The following is a 27,480-nucleotide window of genomic DNA, read 5'->3' on the forward strand; positions in this document are numbered from 1 at the left end:
TGTGGATGTGGTTGAAAACATTAGGAGAAATTCACTGAGGTGGTTTGGACATGTGGAGAGGATGGAGAATGAAAGACTGACTAAGAGGGTGTATGTAGGTGAGGTGGAGGGAGGGAGAGGGAGGGGTAGACCGAGGATGAGGTGGAGGGATGGAGTTGAGAGGTATATGAGGGAGGGGGGGGTGAGTTGGGGGGAGGGGAGTCAAATGGTGGGTGACAGAGTGACTTGGAGGCGTTTTGTCTGCGGCCACCCTTTGCGGGATTAGGGCGTCGGGCTATAGATAGATAGAGATAGATTTATCAACAGACTGACATAATGACTGAATTACCGTACATTGACTGAATGAGTTTTTGACTGATTTACTGATAAACTGTGTAGTTTATTGCATAACTGACTGACTGCTTTGCTGAGAATGACATTAGTTTACTGGAAGGCCAGTCAGTGGCTCCAGTTTATGAATGGGTAATTGTCAGCCCAAATTCTCACAGGAGATAGAACCACTTGTCACTGCAGGCACACTTCAGTCCTTGCACATTCCTGGCCAAAAACTTACTGCAGTGACTACAAGAATGTTGATGGCCCATTTTAAGAGGTTCAACAAAGCTGCACAAAACCATAAATAATGGACACAAAAGTGAAAACACAAACAACAAACAAGTAACCTAAATCACTACTGTTTTGTTTTCCTTCTTTCAAGTGTGCATTTACATGGATTAGACTTTGCATAATTTTTTTGTAGATATTTAGAGGTTCATAATAGTGCATACAATAATGAGTAATAGGAACGAAATACCCAGGAAAATTAAACATGCACTCTCTTCCAAATTTAATGCATATTATGTTGCCTGAATAGTAATGTTGTCCAAAAAAGGGCAGTCCAGATAACTCAATGATTATGTGGTTATACATACAATAAAAGGTAAATATAACATGGAGGTGGGGTAAATGGGTGGAAAAAACAGACACTGCTCTGGAGCTGGGAATGTTACCTGTATACCTTTTTCTACATATATTTAATGCTCATTTTATTTGCATTTTATGCTATTTGTGCTGATCCTCGGGACAATATGCAGTAAATCTTCTATATAAAAAACTTCTTATGGGAGGAGATTAATGGTGCTAATAAGGTGATAGGTAGGTAGGTACCTTGGTAAGTAGAGACCACAAGGGAGATTGTATATTTGTAGGTCTTCCTCTGCCTCACTCCCCCCTCTGTCTCTCTTGTACCATAAGTAAAGGTGAGGCAGAGACACTCTGAGGTTGTGGGGTTTTACTGCAACAGTTACATTGTTCACAGAGTGACATGACCCACTAATTGCCAGAATGACAGCTAATCACTTACGGGCTCCTACCTCCTTCTCTACTCAATCTCCTTCTGGCTCCTTCTTATCTCCACTTCCTTCTCTCCCCTTCTGTCTCCCACTCCTGATTTCTGCATATATATTATGGCCTGACTTCCGGCTGGATGTCATGTGTGCATATGTGTGTGTATGGCATCTAGCACACTTCCGCGACATGAACTAATTGGCTTCCGTGAGTTACATCATGTGCTGACATACATCACACATTCTTGGTCGTCTAGGCCAGAGGATGAATGTGTCTTCTCTTCCTATGCACCAGACATATCTACCTGATTATGACATATTGTGCTATGACTATATTACTGCACATAAAGGAATATCCAAAAATTGGATGAATAAAGAGAAGTACAATGAAATGGTAATGATATGTTCAAAGAATGCGCTTAGATAAGATGCCCAAGAAAGTCTCTGACAGTGAAACTATGAGGTCTATTGGAAGTGGAAGATCATATGTGGCTTGGAAGAAAATGGGTGGAACAGGAGAGTATATCAGGGAAAGAGGAAGAGGAAAGGTAACTGAAGCAGTCAGACCTGCATGTATAGACAAAGTAAACTAGAAGAGGTTCAGTCATGGACATCTTATCATGGGTATCCAAGACATCAGAGATAAGCATGGTACTGATGGGGTTGATGGAAACTTTCTACCCCATACAGTAAGAGGTGATCCTTGTAAGCTATGCTAAAGCTGTACCACAGAATCAAACAAAACCATCTAACCATTAAGCATTCAAAGGTGCTGACAGTGTTTATAAAATTATAAAAGAATAATTTACATTCACTATAGGTACAGTTTACTGAGCATACTCCTGTTCTATTATAAAGAAAATTCTTGGGGAACTAATTTACTGTATTATGTGAAAATTGTGAAGTTTAAAGTAGTGGTTTGTTGGCATTCTGGTATAGAGGCTTCCTGAAATGTTGGTGTAAAACCCTATGCAGACGGACAGCTTTCTGTGGCCCTAAACCAGGACAGACAGCCAACTCTTCTTCACTGGCTTCAATAATCTTCTCCAATGACCCAAACGTGGACAACAGAGTCATGGCATCAGTCCGATTAATAGATCGCACTGTTGTCAGAGCATCAATAAGCTGCAAGAGAATGTAATCATGTAAATAAAGTGAGTTTACTGCAGTAGTGGTGCTGCACTATTAAAGCAATACTATCACCCTTTAATCCCTTCAGTTTGATGACATTTTTCTTTTATTTTTGCAACTTTCAAATGATTTTATTCAACTAAGAGAGCAAACTAGTGTTGTGAAGGGGTTAATGGTGACGTACCTAACTCTGTTATTGCATATTGTTTCACCAAAGTCAGTAAAACTGTATGGAGACAGCAAGAAAAAGCTAATAAATACTGTTAGTGGGTCCTTCAAAAAGTTCTCGGCCCCACCCAAAAAACTTCAAAGGGGAAGGACTGTTTTTGTATTTTTACATGGCCCCTAAGTTCAATGCACTTTGTCCACCGACATTTAAGCATTGCTATCCTGTTGCAGATGGTCGTATCTTGAGCCTCCGGATATGCCTCAAAAGACGTGGATGACTTCATCATCACTCCGAAAATAGTGGCCATGCAAGTGGGCAAACAGACAAGGGTGAGTAAGGGTCATGAGGCAACAATTTACAGCTTCAGCCACTGGCATCTGTGCCACATTGACAGGGACATTGTCCTGGAGCAATGTAAGTGAAGCTTGGACCTTGTTGGAGGGACAGAAGTCAAGAGTGAGAGCAGTGGAAATTAGTTATTTGAAAGGAGCCTGTGGAGTCACATGGAGAGACAGAATGACCAATAAGGATGAGAGAGAGTTTTGTGGTGTGGATGTGGATGTGATAGGAAGCGTTAGGAGAAACACACTGAGGTGGTTTGGCCACGTGGAGAGGATGGAGAGTGTGAGACTGACGAGGAAAGTGTATGTGAGTGAGGTGGAGGGGGGGAGGAGAGGGAGGTGGAGGGGGGGAGAAGGAGGGGGAGGACAAGGATGAGATGGAGGGATGGAGTGGAGAGGTACATGAGGGAGGGGGGGTCTGAGCTGGGAGCAGGGCAATAACATAGCAGGGGACAGGACGACATGGAGGCAATTTGTTTGTGGCCACCCCTTACGGGATTAAGGCATCTGGCAATAGACAGATAGATAGATTCTTTTCATTTGTTTCTAACTAACTAACTTCCAGATACTAGTTTCAAACTCCTTGCAAATTACATGTTAAGATAATTGGATGACAAGATGGTTATGTTTCGAATCAGATTTACCAACTTCTACTCATAAGGCACTGTGCCAGTTCTTAGTTATGTAAGTTTATTTAAAGGCTCTGATTATTCATTCCTTGAGTTCTATAAAACTTATGAAAATTTTTATATGGCACAGGAGTTCAGTTGATCATAAGTTTATCTGACTGCTAAGTAAGGCATCTCTCTCACTTTTTACTCACTAATTATGCTAGCTACTAAATATATATCACAGAAGCTGATGGAATTACCAATACATATTTACTTACAACGTACAGATGAAATAAAACATTAAGAACTTCAACAATCTCAGGTTCATGGACAGTACATTCTTCATTACCAAAATTAGAAAACCTAATGATGGTGATGTCAAAATTCGAAGGCCTAATGATGGTGCAAGTACCGTACATACTTGCTTCTAATATACTAGGAAAAGACAAAAGTCTGATTTAGCTACTGACAGTGGCCATAACTGCTTCATGGAATTTCTTGCCCCTATTCCCCCCAAGACAAATGCACCACACATTGCAGTACCTACATTTTTATCTTTACTTTTTTGCGGCTTTATAATGCTCGTTAGCAATTCTTTTACTGAACGACAGCTTTTAATACTGCTGATCCACCATCTGGTTTTAATATTTTATACATGTCATCTATTACATACTGGAACATGTCTTAACACCAATGGTACTGTTGAAAATACAAATTCTGAATCAGTTCTTTGATCGGAGAAGACATACCATGGAGTAAGGATTTGAGTCTTGTTTTTCCATGATAAGGTCGGGTGGCTTGTGCTCAAACATTTTGTAGACCTCAATAATGCGACCAGCTTCCTCTTGATTCCATGCTAACATCAACGTCATGTCAGCAAGAACACAGATCTTGGTTAGTTGTTTTAATTCATGGTGAGGGTCTTTTACGTCTACCTGCAATTCCAAACAATTTGAGATGATAGTAACAAAACAATTAATCAATGCCACTGCAGTCTGAGGATCACATATAATGCAGGGCAATACTTTTTTTTCTTTTCAGTACTGCACAGAACCCTATCACCACCAACCTGAAGCACAAACACTTAAGAGTTATCTTTTCTCACATGTGTGACAAGTGGTTCTTGAGTTTTCTGCTCTTATTATTTTGTGTACCATACGTGTTTAGGTAACTGTGACTGACGAGTAACCTGTCACTTCATCTCCTGTTGACAAAGCACCCTCAGTATGCAAAAGGTTACTTCAGCTGTGAAACTGGATATCATTCAATGTACTATAAGTGGTAACAGGTTATCATACAATCAGCTATGCTAGGCTCTTAGTGTGTCAACTTTGGGGACAATCTTAAAGTAAGCATTAAGGGTGAAAGAGACTGGTGAATCGGTGACCCTTACTGGTGCAACTTGAATGAACTGGAGCTTTAACAATTTCGTAAATAATATAAAGACTTATGGCACACTGGACTGAGGACTGCACACAAAAACACATGCCTCTGTCCTTATTGCTACTAATGGATTTGGCATGGTGACAGACAAATTTGCAAAATATGCACAATTTCTTTTGATGGCCATTTTCACTTATCAAATGACTCCCTCTCAGCCTCCAGTTTTGTGCCTCATATGAGGCACAATGAAGGTTCGCAGGGACCAAGCTGCATCTCTCATATGAGGTAATATTTACAATGGCTGTAGAGCAATGACTAAGGGATTGGCTGATTGATTTATAAGAAGTTTGGCACAGTAGTGCCTGACACTGCTGCTGCAAGGCTATTCTCTGCCATCAACGGTATAAGTATGAAATGTAACAATTAACCAGGAAAACTAGAAAATTGTCTTACAAGATCAGCCTTCTAGCTCTCAAGGTTCAAAATTAACAAAATACAGTACCTTCAAATAGGAGGATCTGACTATAACAATTATATTAAATGAAATAGGCTGACAGATTTAAGAAACTAAACTAGTTTCTTTATTGGTGCATCACTGCCAAGTAGTTTTCTGAAAGGCACCCCTTCCAAACCACAGAGCCTATGCTCACGGGCAAACCAGGCAAAATCTATCAAACTATGCCTCACAGATTAGGGCACATGACAAGTTTGGCAAATAGGTGGCACTCACCCTTCACCACTGGTTAACAACAGCTTATGAGTAATATATGTATGCCCAATCCTCAAATGACTCATTGCAATACCAGTCCTCCAGTCAGGCTGATTGGCAAATGACCAAGGAGCAAATGATGAATGAACAGACCTCAACTTTGTATTAATCACCTGTGACGACCACGATGTCTGCCACTTCGAGCAAATATACGTTCGAAGTTTTGGCTTGAAGTCAGAGGGAGGAAATTATACGTCTGATAAAGCTCATTCTAATCTCATCTGAAAGCTGAATATTAGAAGTTTGTAATGGTAATTTCATTTCTTCTCAATTTTTAATACTGTAGTTACTGAATTACTTATTCTTAAAATCAGGCAAAAAACAGCAAACATGGTCACGTGACAGGGAAGGCACTTAGACTACAGTTGATGGTAAGGGGTTAAACCAAGGTTTTATGCATTAGTACTAATACAAAAATCTTGGGGGGTAGTAGCTGTATATACTCAATTAACACTCTCAGTCGTGGTCTAACCATACCCTGTGCGTTCCCCATATGGATGCCAACTCCTCAACACACTGTACCAGGGAAGTAAAGGAATTCAAACCCTAAACTCAAACCACACTCTTCAGGTTTCAGTCATGCCTAGCCTACAATGTTACCACCACATACCAACAATGAAATAACTCAAAACACAGAGAAGCAATGCCGCAAGCAGTATGAATTTCACCTGTAACGCAAATGAAAAATCCACATACATAAGCATTCATGAGGCTGAAATTGTTAATAGCTTTGAGATACCTGTGATTCCTCCTTTTAACTCTCCAACACTGATATTCCATTCTCCTCTGTTATTCAATAATCATCCATCCTCTTGGTTACTCATTTGGTCATACATCTCATATAACAATCTGCACATTCATCTATTCATTCTTGTCCTCCAACATAAATCTTTGAGTTGGTAGGATCACAAGACTGTATGCAAAACCCACCAGGACCAGCAGGATCCTCAGTTCATACTGGTGTCCTAACAGCTTGAGTCTGTCATGAATGTAATTAGGGTTGAGGTTGTGGTAACGGAGGGAGAGGAAGAGAGCGCAGGTGGTAGCCCCCATCACATAGTCTGGTACAATCTCGCCATATTCCCATGGGACGTTGCGAATCGACTTCAGGATGGGGTTACCTCTCTGTGTGGTGTATGAAAAAGTTAACTATGCTAGCATATGTTATCTTAAATGGCAACAATATTATTAAGTTAATACCACTTTCAGATAATAAATTAAAAAACATTATAAGTAAATTATCATTCTACACATTCAAAAATTTTAACAACCTAGCTGAGTGAAAGATAGGAACACAGTATTGTCATTATAAAAACCATAACTGGGGGTCCAAATACTATTAAAAGTTTTTGCTGATTTTAAAAATATGTACTATGTAGTCAAGAGAATGGTTATATTCTCTCTTACCCCTTAGGCTGTTCATTACTGTATTGTGTGGGAAAAGCAGGATTTTTCATACAGACAGTGTTATGTGATTTGAATTAACAGGCAAATTACAGGTACTGTACTGAACTGTATTACTGGTATTTTCAGAATACACTACACCACTTACACCCCATCTACAGATTCAAGGCATGTAACACTTTGATTTACAAAAATGGTGACAGCTGGTAATCCATAAACTACAGCATTAGGATTGCCTACCCTTCCTGCACATGTTCACCTGAGTTGTGTCACAAAAACTAGATGCTTGTAATATTTGCTTACAACTTATGAAAAATGGTTTTTGGGGATTGCAAAAATGGTGCATTTTAGAATGAAATTCACCATCACCTGTCTCAAGGGGTATATGGTATTACTGTATATGCAAAACTATACATCCATACCATATCTAAATTTGACTCTCTTATCTCCTAACTGCCCCACTTGAAAAGACAATCATATTGATGTTAGTTAACAATATTATAGGTGCAAGTGAGGGACACTTGCATGTGGTGGCACTCACACAGTTAACCAGGTGGGTCAACTGTCTAATTATACAAATGTCCTTTGGCTACTTCCGTATCCCCTAACAGGTGGATAGTGGACCACAGGAAAATGGCAACTTAAGCAAGCACTCCACATCATTCATGCTTTAGATGACCCTTGGGTTGCAACTACTACTACTGCTAACATTGGACAGGCACTTGAAAATCCCTTTGAGTTGGCACAGCACAAAACAGAGACACGTTGTTTGGACAACTTCCAACCAGGCACAGACTTCTCCCTTTCCTCAGCCAGGGTGTTGGTGGGCAAGAGGCGGTAGAACAGACCAGTTTCGTCAGCCTGCCACCGCGACGTGTGCTTTCAGCAAGGTCCTGTCCGTACTGCGTAAGCTTGTCGCGTGACTTCTTCATATAAAACAATGTTGAATGGGCTAGATCATATTCGCAAAGAATGCATTCTGTGGTGCAGCCCGCATCAACCTTGCTCATTATCTCACGCTTTTTCTCCAGACTCAGAACATTCCTCTTCTGCTTCTCAGGTGGTGGTGAGACCATCACCACACACACAAGAATACAGCAGAGCAGGGCTGCAACCTGAAGAAGGTAGGGAACCACCACAAATGCAACCACAATCACAGCCATCGTTGCAAGCGCTACCACACATGAGGGGCAGAAAGGTGGGAACTGAGGTGCGGGCTTCTGTTTGCCAGCAAGCAGTACAGCGCTGCCATACTGCACCCAACAGTAGCTTTCAAGCACAGAGGATGCAACATGCAGCAAACTCACATCTGTATATAAGGTTCACTTCCATTTGCCCAGGCAAGGGTTAGTACATGACGGCAACAGCGGATGACCAGCAGATCACCGCCTCAGGCAGTGTGTGACTAATGTGGCCTGCCAGGTAACTCTGACCATTCAATAGGGAAGTGGACAGGTGTGCAGGGCAGGGGGTTTCTGCACTAATACCTGAGGTCGGGGTACTCCTGCCATTCGTTGTAGAGACGGACAGGCAGTTTTACTGCAAATTTACTTGTGGCTTGTGGTCTGTGTTAAATGCGCGGTGGCCACCGGTAACCCCCAGCCAGGAACAACACTGGCCTCATCCTTTCAAAACTAACCATACGATTTTCTCGAAGATATGCACAGTGTGTTTCCCAGGCAAAATTACGTGGGTTATCTTTACCTAACCTTACCAAACCTAACCTATCCCACCAGAGCTGCTTGGCTAAGGTGGCTGACTGTGGTACTGAAACGAAAACCCATACCGAATGGAAGTGTATTGTATAGTACAGTATTGTACTGTAAATACACACATATAGTACTGTGTTGTGTACAGTACAGTACCATACTATCATATGCATTGGTACAGAAATTACTGTACTGATACTCTTATTGTAATCATAGCATGGGAAGGAATCTCTCTCTCTCTGTGTTGTATGTCTGTCTCCTGGTGGCCACGCAACTTTCGACCTTCGATAGAGAGGCAGACGGGCACTGTCACCAAACATGTATTCGTGGTTTGTGGTCTGTGTTACATGCATGGTGGCCACCTGTACCCCTCAGCCAGGAACCACGCTCGCCTTGTCCTTTCAAAACTAACCACAGGATTTTCTCAAAGATATGCTCAGTGTGTTTCCCAGGTAAAATTACATAGGCTTCCTTTACCTGACCTTACCAAACTTAACCTATCCCAATAGGGCTGCTTGGCAAAGGTGGCTGACTGCGGTACTGACATGAATATCCATACCGAATGGAGAGTATTGTACTGTACATACACACAGAGTACTGTACTGTGTACAATACAGTACTATCATACGCACTGGTACAGAAATTACTGTACTGATATTGTAATCATCGCAGGGGAAGGACTCTCTCTCTCTCCCTTTGTGTGTGTGGTGTGTGTGTCTCCTGGAGGCCATGAGATTTTCGACCTTTGCCAGAGAGGAAGACGGGAGCTGTCATTGAACATGTACTTGTGGCAAGTGGTCTCTGTTCGATGGTGGTGGCGGCTGGGCAAGATTTAGCACGATGGCAGCACGACTTTCGATGTTCGGTGGAGAGGCGGATGGGCACTGTCACCGAACATGTACTTGTGGGTTGTGGTCTGTGTTACAATCTCAGTGGCAGTGAGGAAACAGCTTGCACGATACTAGACATTGGGTGGGGATGCATACGGATGTTTTGACACCACCTGCCGGTTAAAGTCGTATTGCTCAGGTGCTGGAGGTTCATGGGAGTGATTGGATGAGTGTGCAACTCTGATCATTCAGTGCATGGGCAGACGGACATTTTAGCTCTGGTTGTGGGTTATGAACTACTTCGGGCTCATGGCTCAAGCCCAGTGGCCACGATACCGAATGTCTGGACATGTCGGCTAGCCGGCCGAAGTTCTCGGGCACTTTTACGTCCAGATAATAGCAAGTAAGTTTGGATAATGGTTTAACAGAGCCAAGGTCCAGCGTCTGGATACTGAACACGTCCGGATAATTGAGGGATCACTGTATATATGAGGGGTCACCAGTCTAAAGGGGACTTTGCACCAATCTCCCAATTTCTGGATTTTGGCCCTTCCGCTAAGTTGGGTTGGTGGAGATACTTCCCTTATGGCACTACAAAGTTGGCTGAAAAGCCTTTGAAAACAAAGTGTATTTCCAGCCATATTCCCCCTTAACAACTTTTCACATCCTGACCATGTCCAAAGGTGGTGATCTGGAATGTAAACATGAGCTCATCTGTTACCTTCCACACGTTTCAGCATGCACCAATGAGAATCGAGACAGCAAGCAGGCCCTGCATTGCGACTGGTCACACATTTTGGGCTGAAGAGTTAAAGAGATGTCTTTTGTTTCTATCATTCTCACTATCTATCCATTTCCCTATCATGTCTTTCCAGCTCTCTAGTTACATACTTATCATCTACTTATCTATCTACCCATCTATCTATGTAGCCGTGTAATAATCATCTACCCATCTATTATGTCTACCCATCTACCATTACCTATCCTTCATCTATCAATCTTTCATAAAATCTGTCTATCTACCTATTACTGGCCATCTGTTTACCTTTATATCTATCTGTGTATCTATCTAATTATCACTGTATGTATATTTCTTTATATGGATATAAGTGTACATCCATCCATCCATCATCCAATCCTACATTGCCCCATGAGATGCGAAGGAACCCAGGGCTTGGCAAGTCGGTCCTGACATCTAAGATAAAAGTGACCAGCCTCACTCATCCCTGAGTGGCATTACATAACTTTCTACGTATATAATATAGCGTCGCAATTCGCTCCCTAAGTTGGCACCTGAATGGCTGGGGTAGATTAAAAAAAAAAAAAAAAAAAAAAAAAAAAAAAAAAAAAGAAGGATATTGATCAAATTTTTTTCATTGATTGATCATTGATTGCCAGACGCCATGTATCCCAAACGGGGTGGCCAACGGCTTAGAGTTAATTGTTTTACAGGGAGGGGCACTAATCCTCCACCAACCCCACTTGACATGTACGGAGAACGAGCCAACAGCATCTGGTGTTCCCAGGCGGTCACCCATCCAGGTACTAACCAGACCCAACGTTGCTTAACTTCGCTGATCGCACGGGAAGCAGGGGTGAATCATTAAAACACATTGGGATCTATGTTGTGTTATGAAATCACTGCTCTATCATTAGCGATAGCTAAGTTACAAGTGAATATAAGGTCAGCAAACTTTGAAAGCAATTTGTGGCAAACTTAGTTTTCGGGCTTTACCCCCTTTGGACTGGGGATCCCTCATATATGGATCAATCAATCTGAAAATTCTTAATTAGTCCCAATTATACGATTCATCAATTTAATCCGAATAACATTCTGTGTGCCCAACCCTCAAATTTACATGTGTGTTTCTGCTCACCCTGCGTGTGCCGCTTGACCGGCCTGTTCCACTCTGACGCTCTGAAAAGTATCATCAGACATACAGAAAAATGTATAGCTCCAATCTGGACCAACAGAGGGACACTAACAAACTCCACTTTTTTTCAATTTTAGCAACTGCAATGTACAATAAATTTAGTTCCAATTTTGTCATTAGAATCATCAATCAATCTGAATATCCTCTGTCGGTTCTCATTATCATAAATAATACATCAGGTATTCTAAATTATATTCTCTAAGCCTATCCCTCCCTCAAATTTATATGTATTTCTCCTCACCCCGCCTGTGCTGCTCACAAGGCCTGCTCTGCTCTGACACTCCAGAAAGCTTTATTAGATGCACCAAAAAATGTGTAGTTCCAATTTGGACTGACAGAGGGACACTAAGAAAATCTGCATTTTTGCAATTTTAGCAAATTTCACAAAATTTTAGCAACTGTAATGTACATCTCTCAATTTGTTGTAAAACATTACACCCGGCAGTGCTATACAAGAGTTCTGTATGCATTCTTCCTCATTTCCATAGAGGAAGGACAGACAGATAGATAACCAAACATTCTCTTTCATATATATATACAGTATATATATATATATATATATATATATATATATATATATATATATATATATATATATATATATATATATATATATATATATATATATATATATATATATATATATATATATATACATATATATATATATATATATATATATATATATATATATATATATATATATATATATATATATATATATATATATATATATATATATATATGTATATGGATCGTACCCAGTCAGCATTACTCACGCATATTTCTTAACAGTTCTACTTCCACGGCCCTTACTCTTAATATTTTACCCCTCTCTCTAATAATGTTGTATCCTGTTCAGGGAATGCTATGGGTTTCATCTTTCCATCTGGTTCCCAGCCTACTTCTTCCCATTACTTTATCAGAGGACTGAAGTCTGATTATTAAATGTCAGTGTGTTATCTTTTCCTCCTCATGTTGCTCTACCAATGCTCCATGAGGGCATAATAAACATAGCTCTATAATTAGTTATTGCATTATATTCCATACTGCCAGCTCTAACTGCTCATGTAAGAAGCTGAGTGGTCATCATTATCATCCTCATCACCATCCTGACCTCCTTTCCCACCCTAAGGCAGGGTAAGAAATAGCAATGTCCAGACAGCCCAAGTCTGCCTAATTCAATGGGCCATGCTTCCATCACCTCATCATTCAAGCCCCTGAAGTTATTATATACATAATTTTTTTTAATGTGCATGATTGTGGACATAGACTCTGACAGCCTGTTCCCTTAGGCCCAGTAATTCTACATACCATACACCTCCGCATGACATCACTTCAGCACTAACACCCACCATTAATACTGAGTATGTACTAAGGTTGTCTCATCCAGGACTGGTGTATTCATACTGAATTACAAAAGACATTTTTTATAACTTGTCAACAGATCATTGGTAGATCACTAAGGTCTATTCGTACTTTCATGAAATACAAATCCTTTAACCTGTTCCCTGCCCCTGCCAGGAATCAAACCCATGCTCATTGGGATAGTGGACCACCTCTCTATTGACTCAACCACCATCTCCCAACTTGTCATATAAGTTATATGAAAAAAGTGTATTAAGTACTTACCTGCCTTGAGCTCACAATAACAGAGAACTTGGAAGCAGGTTTGTTTGTTGTTGATGAGCTCTGTTCCCCTGCTGACACTGTTTCTGCTGGTGGCTCCTCATAGAATTCTGACTTCTTGAGACTGCTAAATGCTTCTATTAAAAAAAAAAAAAAAAAATGCTGTACAGAGCTGAGAAAAATTGTAATATATTATTATAATATACAGTATATAGCCAATTACCATAATACTGGTACTCTAATTAATAGTTTTCCACTACCAATAAACATGTTTCTGTTTGGCTAGAAAAGAAAAATTTTTGCAAGGTTAAAAAACATAAAGTGAACACTACAAAGCATAGGAAATGGTGTCCTAAGATATCAACCCAGACTCAGTTAGTTGAGGAGATGAAGCACTGTTTCTTGTCTCCAGTTATAAAGCCAAGCGAGGCATGATGAACTTCCTCCAATGTCATTAATGTCTCACTCAATTGGCAGGTGACATTAATTATATCAAAAGATGGTCAACATACCTTCTCAGGTATTATAACTGGATTATGAATCTGATTCATTTGTGGAATTTGCATTGGAGGGCAGGGATGGGTCAGTCATTTTTTTTTGTTTTTTGGGTAAATTAACCAATCAGATTAATTCATCTTAATTAATCTTCAGAAGAGAGTTAATGATAGGCCAGTCATTTATTTTTGGTCAATTAACCAAACAGATTAATTCATTTTAATTAGTTTAATCTTCAGAAGAGTTAATGATAAAAAAATCTGAATTAATTCATGAATTTCAATTAATTCTTAATTAATCTCAGTTTCAATTAACTTTCAATTAATTTCCCTTGATATCAGCTCTTGTACTCAGTACAGTATTAAGACTGCAAATTTGGACTGAGGTGAGTGTGTAAAGGGAGGTCAGTCTTCACCACAATGGGATGCAGGTACCAATGAAAACCAAAGTAAGATATAACTGTACCCTGAGCATCAGCCTATCAGGGCCCACCTTGAACAAAACAGACATTTCAGAGATTCTAAAGGTTAAAACTAGAGTTGATCATCACCATCATCATCCCTTATTCCTCCCTAAGAAGATGAGGTGCAGCAAGAATTCTGAAACTTAGAAAGAGAATATGAAAGTGGGAGAATTATTAACAGCATGCCCAATTAAAGGTTCACAGAGTCATTCATACTTACACATCATTCAAGCATCTGGAGTCCTGGCTTCACATCAGAAGCATGATTAACTGTTCATTTTTTATGCAGTGGGTGTGGATGCCCACCATCCACTCACTCAATGTAGTGCTGCTTTGGGTGTCTGCTCTTTCCTCTCTTCCTTCCTTCCTCTTGTCTTTCTTTCCTTCATTCTTTCCTCTTCCTTTGACTATGGGTGACTTTATACTCCCTCTTCTGTCTTTCCTTCATTCTTTCCTCTTCCTTCTTCCTATGCGTGACTCTACACTGAGTGACAAGCCTAATGGTTTCCTTTATACCAGGATGCCATTTACTATGTTGGGTGGTAACCACATAACCAAATTATGGTACCTGGTGGTTTAGTGGGTAGTTATGGCGCTCCAATCAGATTGAGCCTGTGTAGGTTTTTTATCCAAGGGGTGGTTGGGGTGTACTGCTCACAAAATGCCACTCAGGGATGAGTGAGGCTGGTCACTCTCATCTCAAATGTTAGGAGCAAGTTGCCCAGTCCCGGGCTCCTACGCTCCTCATGGGGCAACATTGCATTAGATGATGGATGGATGGATGGATTTCTTTTCATCAGGAAAATAATCAATCCATTATTTACCAAGTTAATAAACTATCAATGAAAATATGACTGGAGACTTCAAGGTAAAGTCATCAATTAATAGTGCTACAGCCTCCACCAACTTCATACTGTATTAAGCTCTTATAAATAATAAGTTTTGTAATTGTTAGGAAAAATCAGTCTGTCAAATTAATTCCTAAGTTATTTTCCTAACTCTTGCAATTATTAACAGCTACAGTTAACTACTGATAACTTGTCTCTTGATATACAGGATGACCTGTAAACAGCACTCCATTAGAAACTTATCTGACAGAATCTAATGAGGCATAGGGATGGCTCAGGATGCTGTTGTGGCCATGGATGTGGCACTGGGAGTAGGAAATAAATTACACAGGACAGTCATTGATAATGGCAACTGAGCTGTCCTCACGACACAAAAGAATTCACCCAGCAGAGGAGGAGAGGTGCACTGTACAGTATATGGACCACCTTGTATATTGTATAATTAACCTGATAAACATAGAATTGGTAGTTCAGAAAATAATTTGATATTATATTTCACAATCCATGCATTTCCTATGGGTGAAATCAATATATAATGACATATGTTATTCTGAGTTTCATTACCAGACACCATACTCGCACCTGGACATACTTCAGTGATGTAAGCATCAACATGAAGATACAAAGTACTGGTATAAAATAACTGTAGAAAAATTATCTTAAAAATGTATATATATGCAATACAAGTAGTGGTAGCAGCAAAGTAATGGCAGTGCACTATTTTTTTTTTAATGTAGCTGTACAGAAGGGTTAGGGACACTACAATCTGATCAAAGCAGCAGCAGCAGTAGCACCACTATTATCTCATGCAGGTAGGACGCACAACACTACGAGTGGGTTTAGTTACTAATATAATAAATTCAGTTATATATGTGTTGCTTCAGATGACTGAATGAAAAGCATGATTGTAAATATGTAAAAGGGGATGCGTGATGCCCTAGGAAGAGGAAATTATTGAGGCATTAAGCTTTTGGACCATGTAATGAAAGTAATGGGGAGTCCCGGATGGTATGATAAGAGAGGGTGAATAATGATGAACTTATGTTTGGGTTTAAATCATGCAAACAGACTACTGATGCAATATTCACTGTCTGACAGCTTCAGGAAAACTGTAAAGGAACAGAGAGTTGTGCTCTGTTTTTGTCAATTTGGAGAAAGCTTTCAACAGAGTGCCTATGTATTACATGAAGTTGGCAATGAGAAAGCTTCGAACTGAGAAATGGCTGATTAGAATGGTTATGGCAATGTATGAGGGTGTTCCCACCCAGATGGCACAGAATGGTGAATTAAATGACGAATTTTCCGTGACCACTGGTGTGCATCAGGGGTCAGTTTTGAGCCCTTTATTGTTTATTCTGGTGCTTCAAGCTCTCTCATATGGCTTTAGAACTGGACTCCCATGAGAGGTGTTCTATGTAGATGAATAGATGTTGACAGCAAGGAATAAGATGTAGCAGAGAAAAGATTTATGATGTGGAGAGAGGGAACGAGGTATCTGAGTCTGACAGTATATGTGGATAAAAGAAATGTGATAATATCTAGAGCAGGTGGTGGTACTCTCAAAGCAAAAGAAGCATGGCCATAAACAGTTTGCCATAATGGTGTGGGAAATAAGCCCATTTTTTGCAGTGATTGTGATAAGTGGGTGTATGAGAGATGTACTGTAGTGGTATTAGAGGTGGGCTGCAAAATAATGCTGATTTTGAGTGTGCATTAAATACAGAAGTGCATACTGGAGGAGACAGGCTGAAAAGGATTAACATTGGTGGAGGGTCTACTGAGTACTTGGAGTTTTGCTGTGACACAGGAAAGGTAATGAGTGGATGGAAGAAGATTCTGGAGTTGTTGCCTCTCCCGATACTGAAGGGGTCCTCTCTCTTTACTAAGGGGTCCTTATATGCAACTTGTGTTAGGAATGTAATGCTGTAGGCAGTAAGAATTGGGTAGTTAAGGTGGATATATATGGGCTCAAATGTACAGAGATGAGAATGGTCAGATGCATTTGTACTTCATCCTTGGGTGACAAGTCTGAGGGGTTTAGACTGCAAAGGAAGGGTTGAGAAGATGGAAGGGACTTGAATGTACAGTATTAGTGATGTGATCAGAAGGGGAAGATTGAGATGGTTTGGACATGTGGTGAGGATGAAGGATGACAACCTGGTGTGCAGGATGAGAGGTGTGAACACCGAGTTGCAAGAGGTTGATTGAAATAGACTTGGGACAGGGACATACAGTATGACCTCAGTGAAAACGGACTGAACACAGCAGCTGCTAGAGATCGAGAAGTGTGAAAAGTCATCATTAGGTAACCAAGGTTGATGCAGTATTTTGCAGCCTTATATGTACACTGACTAGAGTCAGACAGATAATCAAATCTGACCAAGGGCTGACTAACCCTAAGCACTGAAAAGGGTATGGTAACAAAGGCAACACAATCTTATACACTTTGATCATAAAGGAACTTTGTGTACATGACAGAACATACCAGGTACTCACTTGTGAAGCATGAAGAAGAGCCACTTCCTACATGCTTTTTGTTAACATCAATATAGCCTGATTTTATATTGGTCTGAGAGGTGCTGACAGCTGCAACTTCAGCAGGATCATCAGCATCCTCCATCATGTTGACCTCTTAGACCTGGAATGACAAAAAGAGCTTGAAGTATAAATTACATGGCAAACACCATATCTATCCATCCATCCATCCATCATCCAATCCCATGTCACCCCACAGAGCAGCACAGGAACCCAGGGCTAGGCAAGTTGGTCCTGACATTTAAGATGAGCAGCCGTGGCTCAGTGGGTCAGAGCGCTCCGTTCTGACCGAAGGGTCGGAGGATTGAATCCACCCAAGGGTCATTGGTAGACATCAGGAAGGGCATCCGGTCATAAAATGCTACACGCTCCAAACCAAAGTCCTCTACCCAGGGGCAACGCCTTAGCCCTTATCCAAAAAAGGAGTACCTGGCGTAAAACTCACTCTCTTGACCAGCCTCACACATCCCTGGATGGCATTACTTGAGCAATAAACCCAAACCACCCCTTGGATATAAACCTCCACAGGCTCGTTGTTTGATCATAATCTAAACTAACATAACCACAAACATCATAACTCTCACCTATGATAATGATATACAAAAAACAGTGAAAAATTTAGGAAATCTGTAAAATAAATTCTTTTCTAAAGTCCTAATACATTTTTCACCATGTTATGTTGTGCTTATCCTTTGTCACACTGAAAATGAATTTGCAGATGGTAAGTCACCCACATTAATTTCCATAATACAGTATTAAAAAAAAATAAATGAATAAAATGCAGCATGATTAAACAATATAACCCAAATATTAAACTACTGTACCTGATTTTAAAAGTTCTGGTGATTGATGCTGCGTTGCCTAAAAGCGCACACTTCCTCCACAAGTCTCGGGGGCCCCATCTCCCTGTCGCAGTCTGGGTGTTCAAGGTAGTCCAGAATGAACTCGACATGCTCCCGAAGTGCGCCCAGCTTGGGGATGGCTGGAGTAATGGTGAGCTGAGAGGAGTCCGCATCATCCTCGCTGTTCTCATTGGAATCTTCCAGCTGGGTACTTGTACCTGCAACTGAAGATGCGATCTCGATATCAGACACGTTCTGATACCCAGGATCGCCCTCGTCGTCATCCAACCACTCACGCACTTCGTCTACATCCACCTCATCACCAGCCGCACAAAGAAATGCATGGAAGTCACCCACGTCAAAACCTAGAAAGTCATGCACCACATCAGCTCCGAGAAGCAGACGAGACCAACCACTAGACTCTTGACAGTGACTTCCCTCCATGCACTGGCCCAGTTGTAGACGGCTGACTTCAGGTTGTAGCAGTGAAGGTTTTCTACAGTCCGCTGGCCTTGCGTGTCCCGTCCCTCCCTGCACTCATCGTCATCCGTGAGAACAACCACCACCTCGTCCAGGAACTTCCAACGGTACAGCCTCTTCATAGCCACGATCACTCCTTGGTCCATTGGTTGGGTGAGAGCAGTAGTATTAAGAGGCAACAACATGCACCTAATGCGGCCATTCTCAGCCACCAACTCCTTGTCAGACGGATGCGTAGGTGCATTGTCTACAAGAAGGAGAGACTTTACCTGGTTGCGTGGTATTCCCAGTGTCTTTGTCTGATAATGGATGACCTCCTTGACGAAGTGCTGGTGAAACCAGTCTCTGAAGATCTTGGCTGTGAACCAAGCCTTCACAGAATGGTACCAAACGACAGGAAGGACATCCATCAACCCACAAAGGCACCGAGGCTGCTTTGCACGGCCTGCAATAACAGGCTTGAGCCGGTGAATGCCGTTAGCATTGGCACAATGCAAAGCAGATATCCGTTGCTTGGAGAGCTTGTGTCCAGGTACATGCTTCTCCATCTTCTCTGCTAGAGTGTTCATTGGCAGCGAGCGATAGAATAGACCAGTTTCGTCAGTGTTGTAAACTTGACAGGGAGTGAAACCCTCCCTGTCGATCAGGCGCTTCACCTTCTGTCGAAACTCTTCCACTCCCTTCTCGTTGGCGTCCAAAGCTTTGTCATGGGCCTTATGGTTGGTAAGTCCACATTGTAACTTGAAAGCGAAGAGCCAATCCTCGGATGCCTTGAAGTCTGGGACATCGTGTAACCTTGTGAACTTGTCAGCAGCAGCCTTCAGCTCCGCGCCACACAGCAGCACACCAGCAGCACGTTGTTGACAATACCAAATCAGCGTGGAGCAGTCGACTTCTGCAAGCCTGGGAAGGTACATAATCCTCCTCCGCATGTTGTGTTTGGTTTTCGATGCAATGTCTGCCATGTACTGGGTGAGTTTGTCCAAGGATTTCTTGACAATTTTATCACAAATGACTCCCACCCTTACAGGGGTGTGAAGTCAGATCGCTACAGAATAAAATTAACAATATCAATTGAAATACGTCACCTGAAGTCAGATACTTAAGAAAATCCGAATCTATTGAAATACTGAAAACCTACCTGAATTAAACTTATCCTGCCCTAACAAACATAACCAAATTAAACTTAACCTGCCCAAACAAATTTAATACAACCAAATTAAACCTAACCTCGTCTTGACTGGGGGGATCCCCATAGACCCCCTACATGTCACTGACCAACCCAACGTTACCAAACCCTGAAACCCACTCAGACCTTGAAAAGCAGCTTACCTTATGGAGAAGGTGTAGTTTAGGCCTCTTCAGCTGCCGTGCCAGAGCTGGAGATTGGAGGTATTGTAGGGTGAAAGTCGCACATCACAATCAGAGAAATCACTAACAGGATGACACAGAAACCTTAATAAAGACGCATTTGCAGTGGAAATGCCAAAGCAAAGAAGCTGCCCTAATTCTGGAATATAATGTCACTGAAATACCCATTGGATATGGTGAAATGAAGCTTAAACTTTTATTGGACATTTATAGAAGAGAAACTACTTAGAATAACATAATATTAGTGGTGAGCATTTTAATTTTGGTCTCCATTTATGGGTGGGATGAAGAGGTGAGACAAGCTGCAGTGCAAAAGAACGCATATAGTTAGTAGATGGGAAGCAGAGGCATGGAGGAAGTTGAGAGACAGAGGAAAGAGTAATATGCAGAGAGTCAGAGAGAGGTGAAAAGGTTGGTACCAGTAAGAAAGAGTAAGAAGAGAGTGGATGAGGAATTTGAGTGTAAAGTGGCAGGAATGTACAAAAATGTTCTGGAAGGAGGTAAAGAGAGTTAGACAAGGTGACAAAGAAGTTAGTAGGGGAGTGAAAGATAAAGATGGTAGACTGATATTGGAGAAGGGAGAAAAAGTATGCAGATGGAGAGACCACATTAAGGAACTGTTAAACATACAGAATGAAAGTAATGTCAGCATAAGTGGCTAAGGAATGGCTGGGGGAAGGAGGGAGGTGAGAAGGAAGGAAGAAATCAGTATGATGGAGGTAGTGGAAGCAATGAATAAAGTGAAAATGGGGAAAGCCCCAGGAATTGATGAAGTGTGTGGTGAAATGATGAAGCATGGGAGTGAAACAGTAATAGAATGGATATGGATGATGTGCAGATTGGCCTGGGAGGAAGGTAAGGTCCCAGAGAATTGGAAGTCAGGTATAATTATTCCTCTATACAGTGTGATCTCGCATCTAACGAGTTCACATCTAACAAATTCGCATCTAACGACACTATTGGACCTCTACCCATATTCGTATCAAATAAGGAAGTTCTGAATCTAACAAAAAAAAAATCCCGGGTGCTTGGTTCAAATCTGCCACCACCTTGGCCGAGTGTGTGACATCACTGACGTCCACCCTCCCCTCACACACAGCCTATCCCCAGTCTCCTACCTCAGTCCTCGCCATACGTACGTATTGTCACGTTGTATAGCCACCTCTTGCCATTTTAAGTGGCCTAAATTCCCATCTACAGTGCGTTTGGTGGTGGTTTATGCCTCATGTCATGTCGGCCCAACCCTCGATGGAAATGAAGGACAAGAGACTGTTGAGTGACGATGATGAGAACACAGAGAATCTTCTTGGTGAAAATCCTGATGACTTTTCTGGATTTATTGGGGAGGAAAAGAATGCAGATGAAAAGATAACAAAACTTAGGGAGGCATCATGAAAGACACTGAGAGCGAGAGGAGGGAGAAGGATGGTGGTGGTGGTGGTGGTGGTGGTGGTAGTGGTGGTGTTGGTTGTGGTGGTGGTGGTGGTGGTGGTGGTAGTGGTGGTGGTGGTGTTGGTTGTGGTGGTGGTGGTGTTGGTTGTGGTGGTGGTGGTGGTGGTGGTGGTGGTGGTGGTAGTGGTGGTGGTTGTGGTGGTGGTGGTGGTGGCATAGGTGAGGAGGAGGGAGGAGGAATGGCCCAGTAGCCTCGTTTCCCGCCTCAGATACCACCTTTCGTCTTACCCACACACCTCATTCTTCACTCACATGAGTTGTCCACATTATTTCTCCTTTATTTTATATCACAATGTATGATTATATGACTTAAATTAACTCCAACAACTTACACAATGAGTGAAAACAGGGTCAAAATAGGGGTTCGGTCCATTTTTTTTTTTTGCCTATTATACTTTTCCCCATATGTTTATGTATTCACATCTAACAAGTGTTTTTTGGTACCCATTACTTGTTAGATGTGAGGGCTTAATGGTACTGTACATGGAAAAAGGGGATAAAGAAGTGTGTGGTAATCATAGGGACATTTGTCTTCTTATTGTACATTAATAGGGAAAATATATGGTAGGATAATTACTGACAGAGTCAGTGAAATAGGCTAACAGAGGAATTAGTTGGAGAAAAACAGGAAGGTTTGAGGAAGGGAAGAGGTTATGTTAGATCAGATATTCATCCTTATGTCTTAAGTGGAAAAGTCTCTAGAGAAAGGAACAAAGTTGTATGCAGCTTTCATAGATTTGGAGAAAGCATATAACAGAGCGGACAGACAAAGGAATGTGGAAAATATTAAGAATATATGAAGTAAATGGGAGGCTGTTGAATGCTGTAAAGAATATGTATGAGGATGCCAAAGTTACAGTGCATAAGGATAGTGAACTGAGTGAATTTTTCTATCTGAATGTTGGACTGAAACAAGAATGTGTCATGACTCCATGGTTGTTCAGTCTGCATATGGATGGGGTTATAAAAGAGATACAAGCTAGGCGGTGAGATGAAATACTGAATCAGTGGTAATTTACCGAATCGGCACTTAATAGGAAAATAATATGATTTTTATCACCATATAGGTTCATACACACCTAATTACAGTATCTGAAATCTCGTCAAAAAATTGTACTTAATTTAACTTAATAAAAAAATCAGGATTCTGGGCATTTACCCCATAGAATGCCAACACACAATGACAGACTTCTGTTTTCCATAAATATTGATTTACTATCTATCTATCTATATACCTAGGCTGCTTCCCCCAAGGAAAGGAAGGCAGCCGAGACAGGACGACACACTCTCAATTTACTCATCCACTCAAACACATTCATTCGCATCTTAGCCGCAAGGGGAGAAGGGACAGATTCTCATCGCACCACACTGCACGAGAGTCAACTGTGCAGTACAATCAGTGACATCCGCAGCAGAGCGCGACAGCAGAGCTGGTTTACTCCTGACACATCATAACGGAACCATCCCCTTACCTGATCAGATCAAATGCGGATGAATATCCCCTCAGGGCTGTGTCATCATTTATTCATTCACAATTTCTCTCCAATCATTTCTATCACGCACAGCCACTCGTCCTTGCTCAACAGACATCCCTCTCACATCCAGCGCTCTCTCCACATTGTCCATCCATCCTATTCGTGGTCTTCCTCCCAGCCTTACACCTCTCACATCATATCTAGTTGTCTTTTTCACCAATTGCTCATTATCCATTATCTCCATATGCTCAACCCATCACAACACCCTCTGCTCAACTCAATCAGCCATCTCCCACACAACTCCAGTTCTCCTTCACACTTCATCATTTCTCACTCGATCCATAAGTGTCACTCCCCACATACTCCTCAGACACCTCATCTCCATTACAGTGCATTCAAACTTTTCCTCTCTGCTACACACATATTCCATTTTAAACCTATCTATCTATCTATTGCCAGACGCCTTAATCCCAAACGGGGTGGCCACAAACAAATCGCCTCCACATCGCCCTGTCCCCTGCCATTTCACTGTCCTGCTACCAGCTCACACCCCCCTCCCTCATATACCTCTCTGCTCCATCCCTCCATCTCATCCTTGGCCTCCACCTCCCTCTCTCCCCATCCACCTCACTCACATACACTCTCCTCATCAGTCTCTTACTGTCTACCCTCTCCACATGGCCAAACCACCTCAATGTGCTTCTCCTAATGCTTCCTATCACATCCACATCCACACCACAATGCTCTTTCACATCCTCATTTTTCAGTCTGTCTCTCCATGTGACTCCACAGGCTCCTGTCAAATAACTCATTTCCACTGCTCTTACTCTTGACTTGTCCCTCCAAAAAGGTCCAAGGTCACTTCCATACGTTAGAGTTGGCATCACAATACTGTCATGCAGTAACTTTTTCACTTCCATGCTCTCTTCCCTGTTTTTATCACTGTTTTTAATGAATCAGAAACCTTTCTTCCTTGTTGTACTTTTTCAAGCACTTCACCCTCCAAACTACCATCCTTACTCATCACACTACCCAAGTACATAAATGTACTCTCATTTTCCATTTCCTCCTCATCCAACCTCACTGTACATTCACTGACTTCACGTCTCTCGAAGACCATAACTTTACTCTTCCCTACATTCACCTTTGGATTCAGTTTCTTACACACTCTCCCAAACTCATCCACCAAGCCTTGCAGCTCCCCTTCATCTTCATTTAACAACACAGTATCATCTGCAAACAACAGTACAGGGAGTTTCCAAACATTGCCCTTCTCATTAGGGCCAGTCCAACATCCACTGCCCTACCTTGTATCTCTTTTATAACCCAATCCATACACAGATTGAACAACCATGGAGACATGACACATCCCTGTTTCAACCCAACCTTTAAATAGAAAAATTCACTCAGTTCACTATCCACACACACTACAGCCTTAGCCCCCTCATACATACTCTTCACAGCATTCAACAACTTCCCATCTACTCCATATATTCTTAACACTTTCCACAATCCTTGTCTATCCACCCTGTCATATGCTTTCTCCAAATCCATGAAGTCCACATACAACTTCTTTCCCTTCTCTAGAAACTTTTCCACTCAAGATCTAAGAATGAATATCTGATCTACACAACCTCTTCCCTTCCTAAAACCTCCCTGCTCTTCTCCAACTAATTCCTCTGTTATTTCCCTAACTCTGTCAATAAGTATCCTACCATATACTTTTCCTATTACACTAAGAAGACAAATGCCCCTATGATTAACACACACTTCTTTTTCCCCTTTCCCTTTCTACAAGGGAATAATTATACCTGACTTCCAATCCTCCGGGACTCTACCTTCCTCCCATGCCAATCTGCACATCTTCCACATCCATTCTATTACTATCTCTCCCCCATGCTTCAGCATTTCACCACACACTCTATCAATTCCTGAGGCTTTCCCCAATTTGACTTTCTTCGTTGCTTCCACAACTTCCATTCTACTGATTTCTTCCCCTCTTCTCACATCCCTCCTTCTCCTAGCCATTCCCCAGACACTTATATTCACATTACTTTCATTCTCTATGTTCAACAATTCATTAAAGTTTTCTCTCCATCTGCTCACTTTTTCTCCCTTCTCCACTAATCTACCGTCTTTATTTTTCACTCCCCAACTAAATTCACTGCCACCCTGTCTAACTCTCTTTACCTCTTTCCAGAACATTTTCTTACAGTCCCTCCACTTTACACTCAAATTCCTTTCAAATTCCTCATCCACTCTTATTAATCTTTTCACCTCTCTCTTCCTCTCTACATATAACTCTCTCTTCCGTCTCTCCACTTCTTCCATGCCCCTATTTCTCATCCACTCACTATATGCTTTCTTCCTTTGTGCCACAGCCTGTCTCACCTCTTCATTCCACCATGCTGTTAATTGCACCCCTTTTTGTCATCTCTTCACCCCACACACCACCTCACATGCTGCACGTATCTATTCTGTAAATATCTTGCTCACACCTTCCACGTCCTCCATCTGCTCCAATCCATATTTACCCAATCGCTCCTCCACCTTCTCTCTTATATTCTGCCTTTTTCTCATCCTCTAGTAAGCTTTCCACTCTCCTTGTGCCTACTCCTTCCTCCCGTCCTTCCCTTCTTCTATTTCTCCATTTTACTTGGACCTTGATTATGACCACCACCAAGTGGTGATCAGAAAGTCCACTCCCCCAACCTCTATATGCTCTTGCATCCATTACACACCTTCGCATCCTTTCATCCACACACACATAATCAATCATTGCCATCCTTTCATTCAGTTCACCACCCACCCTTCTCATCACTTATCATGTATACCTGTGGATCATTTTGTGCCTGACGAGGGTATTGGCTAAATAAATACTGGTATTTATACAGACCTGAAGTTTGGGAAGTCGAGTTGTCGTGCTAAATGCAAAACACTTCTGCTACCATTAGCAAGTTTTTGCTCAGAAACCTGACTTGTATTAACACTTAAACACAAATTTTTCACCAAATTTCAGATAATTAGTTGTGTATGAACCTAAATGGTGAAAGAGAATATAATTTTTTCCTATTAAAAGTGCCAAATCAGTAAATGACCATTAATTCGGTATTTCATCAAACCCCAAGGTAGGGCACTGGATGTTGGAGTGGCCCTAATGAGAGAGGGCAGCATCTGGAAACTTCCTGTACTGCTGTTTGCAGATGATACTGTATTGTTAAGTGAAGACAATGGGGAACTGCAAGGCGTAATGAGGCTGGGAGAGTGTGTAAGAACTGGAATCTAAAGGTGAATGTAGGGAGAAGTAAAGCTACAGCCTTTGAGAGAAATGAAGTCACTGAATGTACAGTGAGATTGGAGGATGAGGAAATGGAAAATGTGAGTACATTTAAGTACTGTACTTGGGCAGTGTGATGGGTAGCCTAAGGATGGAAATGTGGAGGATGAAGCGCTTGAAAGGGTACAGCACGGAAGAAAGGATGCAGGTTCTTTGAAATCTGCGATAAGAAATAGGGAAGTGAGCATGGAAGTAAAAAAAATCGCTGCATGACAGTATTGTTACCCAGCACCAACTTTAACATATTGGTAGGGAAGTGAAGCTTGGACCTTGTTGGAAGACCACAAGTCAAAGAGTGAGAGCAGTGGAAATGAGTTAACAAAGAGGAGCATTTGGAGTTACATGGAGTGACAGACTGACAAATTAGGAAGTGAAGAGCATTGTGGTGTGGGTGTGGATATGATAGAAAGCATTAGAAGAAAATATCATTGAGGTGCTTTGGCCATGTGGAGAGGATGGACAGTGAGAGACTAATGAGAGTGTATCTGAGTAAGGTGGAGGGGGAAGAGGGAGACCAAGAGATGGAATAGAGAGGTAGGCTATATGAAAGAGGGGAATGTGAGCTGTGGGGAGGGCAGTTAAATGGCAGATGACAGGGCAACATGGAGGAGATTTGTTTGTGGCCGCCCCTCACGGGATTAAGGTATCTAGCAAGACATTCATAGAATTCTCTAATAATACCCCTTTCCTCCAGTTCGAAGTTTCTGGCGGTTAAACCGAATAAAATAGCCTGGGGACAGCAAGTCAATGGCTTTTACATAAAGGAGTTACCTCACCAGCCCTTATTAAAGTATTAAACATTAATCAACATTCAATATAAGAGCATAAGCCCTGTACAATACACCGATACATTTGCTCACCGTCACGCATCCCACTTCCTTCCCTGCCCTCTGGTACATTTGTTTACAAAACCAAAACACTCTGCTTTACTCTTTCGGCTTTAAAAG

The 27,480-nt window shown here is 41.6% G+C and overlaps 1 protein-coding gene across 1 annotated transcript; it reads right to left on the reverse strand.

Moving 5' to 3' along the window:
• Positions 1-821: 821 nt before the first annotated feature.
• Positions 822-27,382, reverse strand: Ercc1 (DNA excision repair protein Ercc1). Its single transcript, XM_080282636.1, has 7 exons — positions 27,310-27,382; positions 20,231-20,277; positions 17,538-17,679; positions 13,239-13,372; positions 6,660-6,854; positions 4,327-4,512; positions 822-2,450 (listed from the first exon to the last, which is right to left on the reverse strand). The coding sequence occupies exons 3-7, from the start codon at positions 17,662-17,664 to the stop codon at positions 2,232-2,234; spliced, it is 861 nt and encodes a 286-aa protein (XP_080138762.1). The 5' UTR covers positions 17,665-17,679; positions 20,231-20,277; positions 27,310-27,382; the 3' UTR covers positions 822-2,231.
• Between the last annotated feature and the right edge of the window lie 98 nt (positions 27,383-27,480).

Source organism: Coenobita brevimanus, chromosome 94 (genome assembly GCF_032717465.1).
Source record: "Coenobita brevimanus isolate Jiangsu-jjx chromosome 94, ASM3271746v2, whole genome shotgun sequence".
NCBI classification, from domain to species: Eukaryota; Metazoa; Arthropoda; class Malacostraca; order Decapoda; family Coenobitidae; genus Coenobita; species Coenobita brevimanus.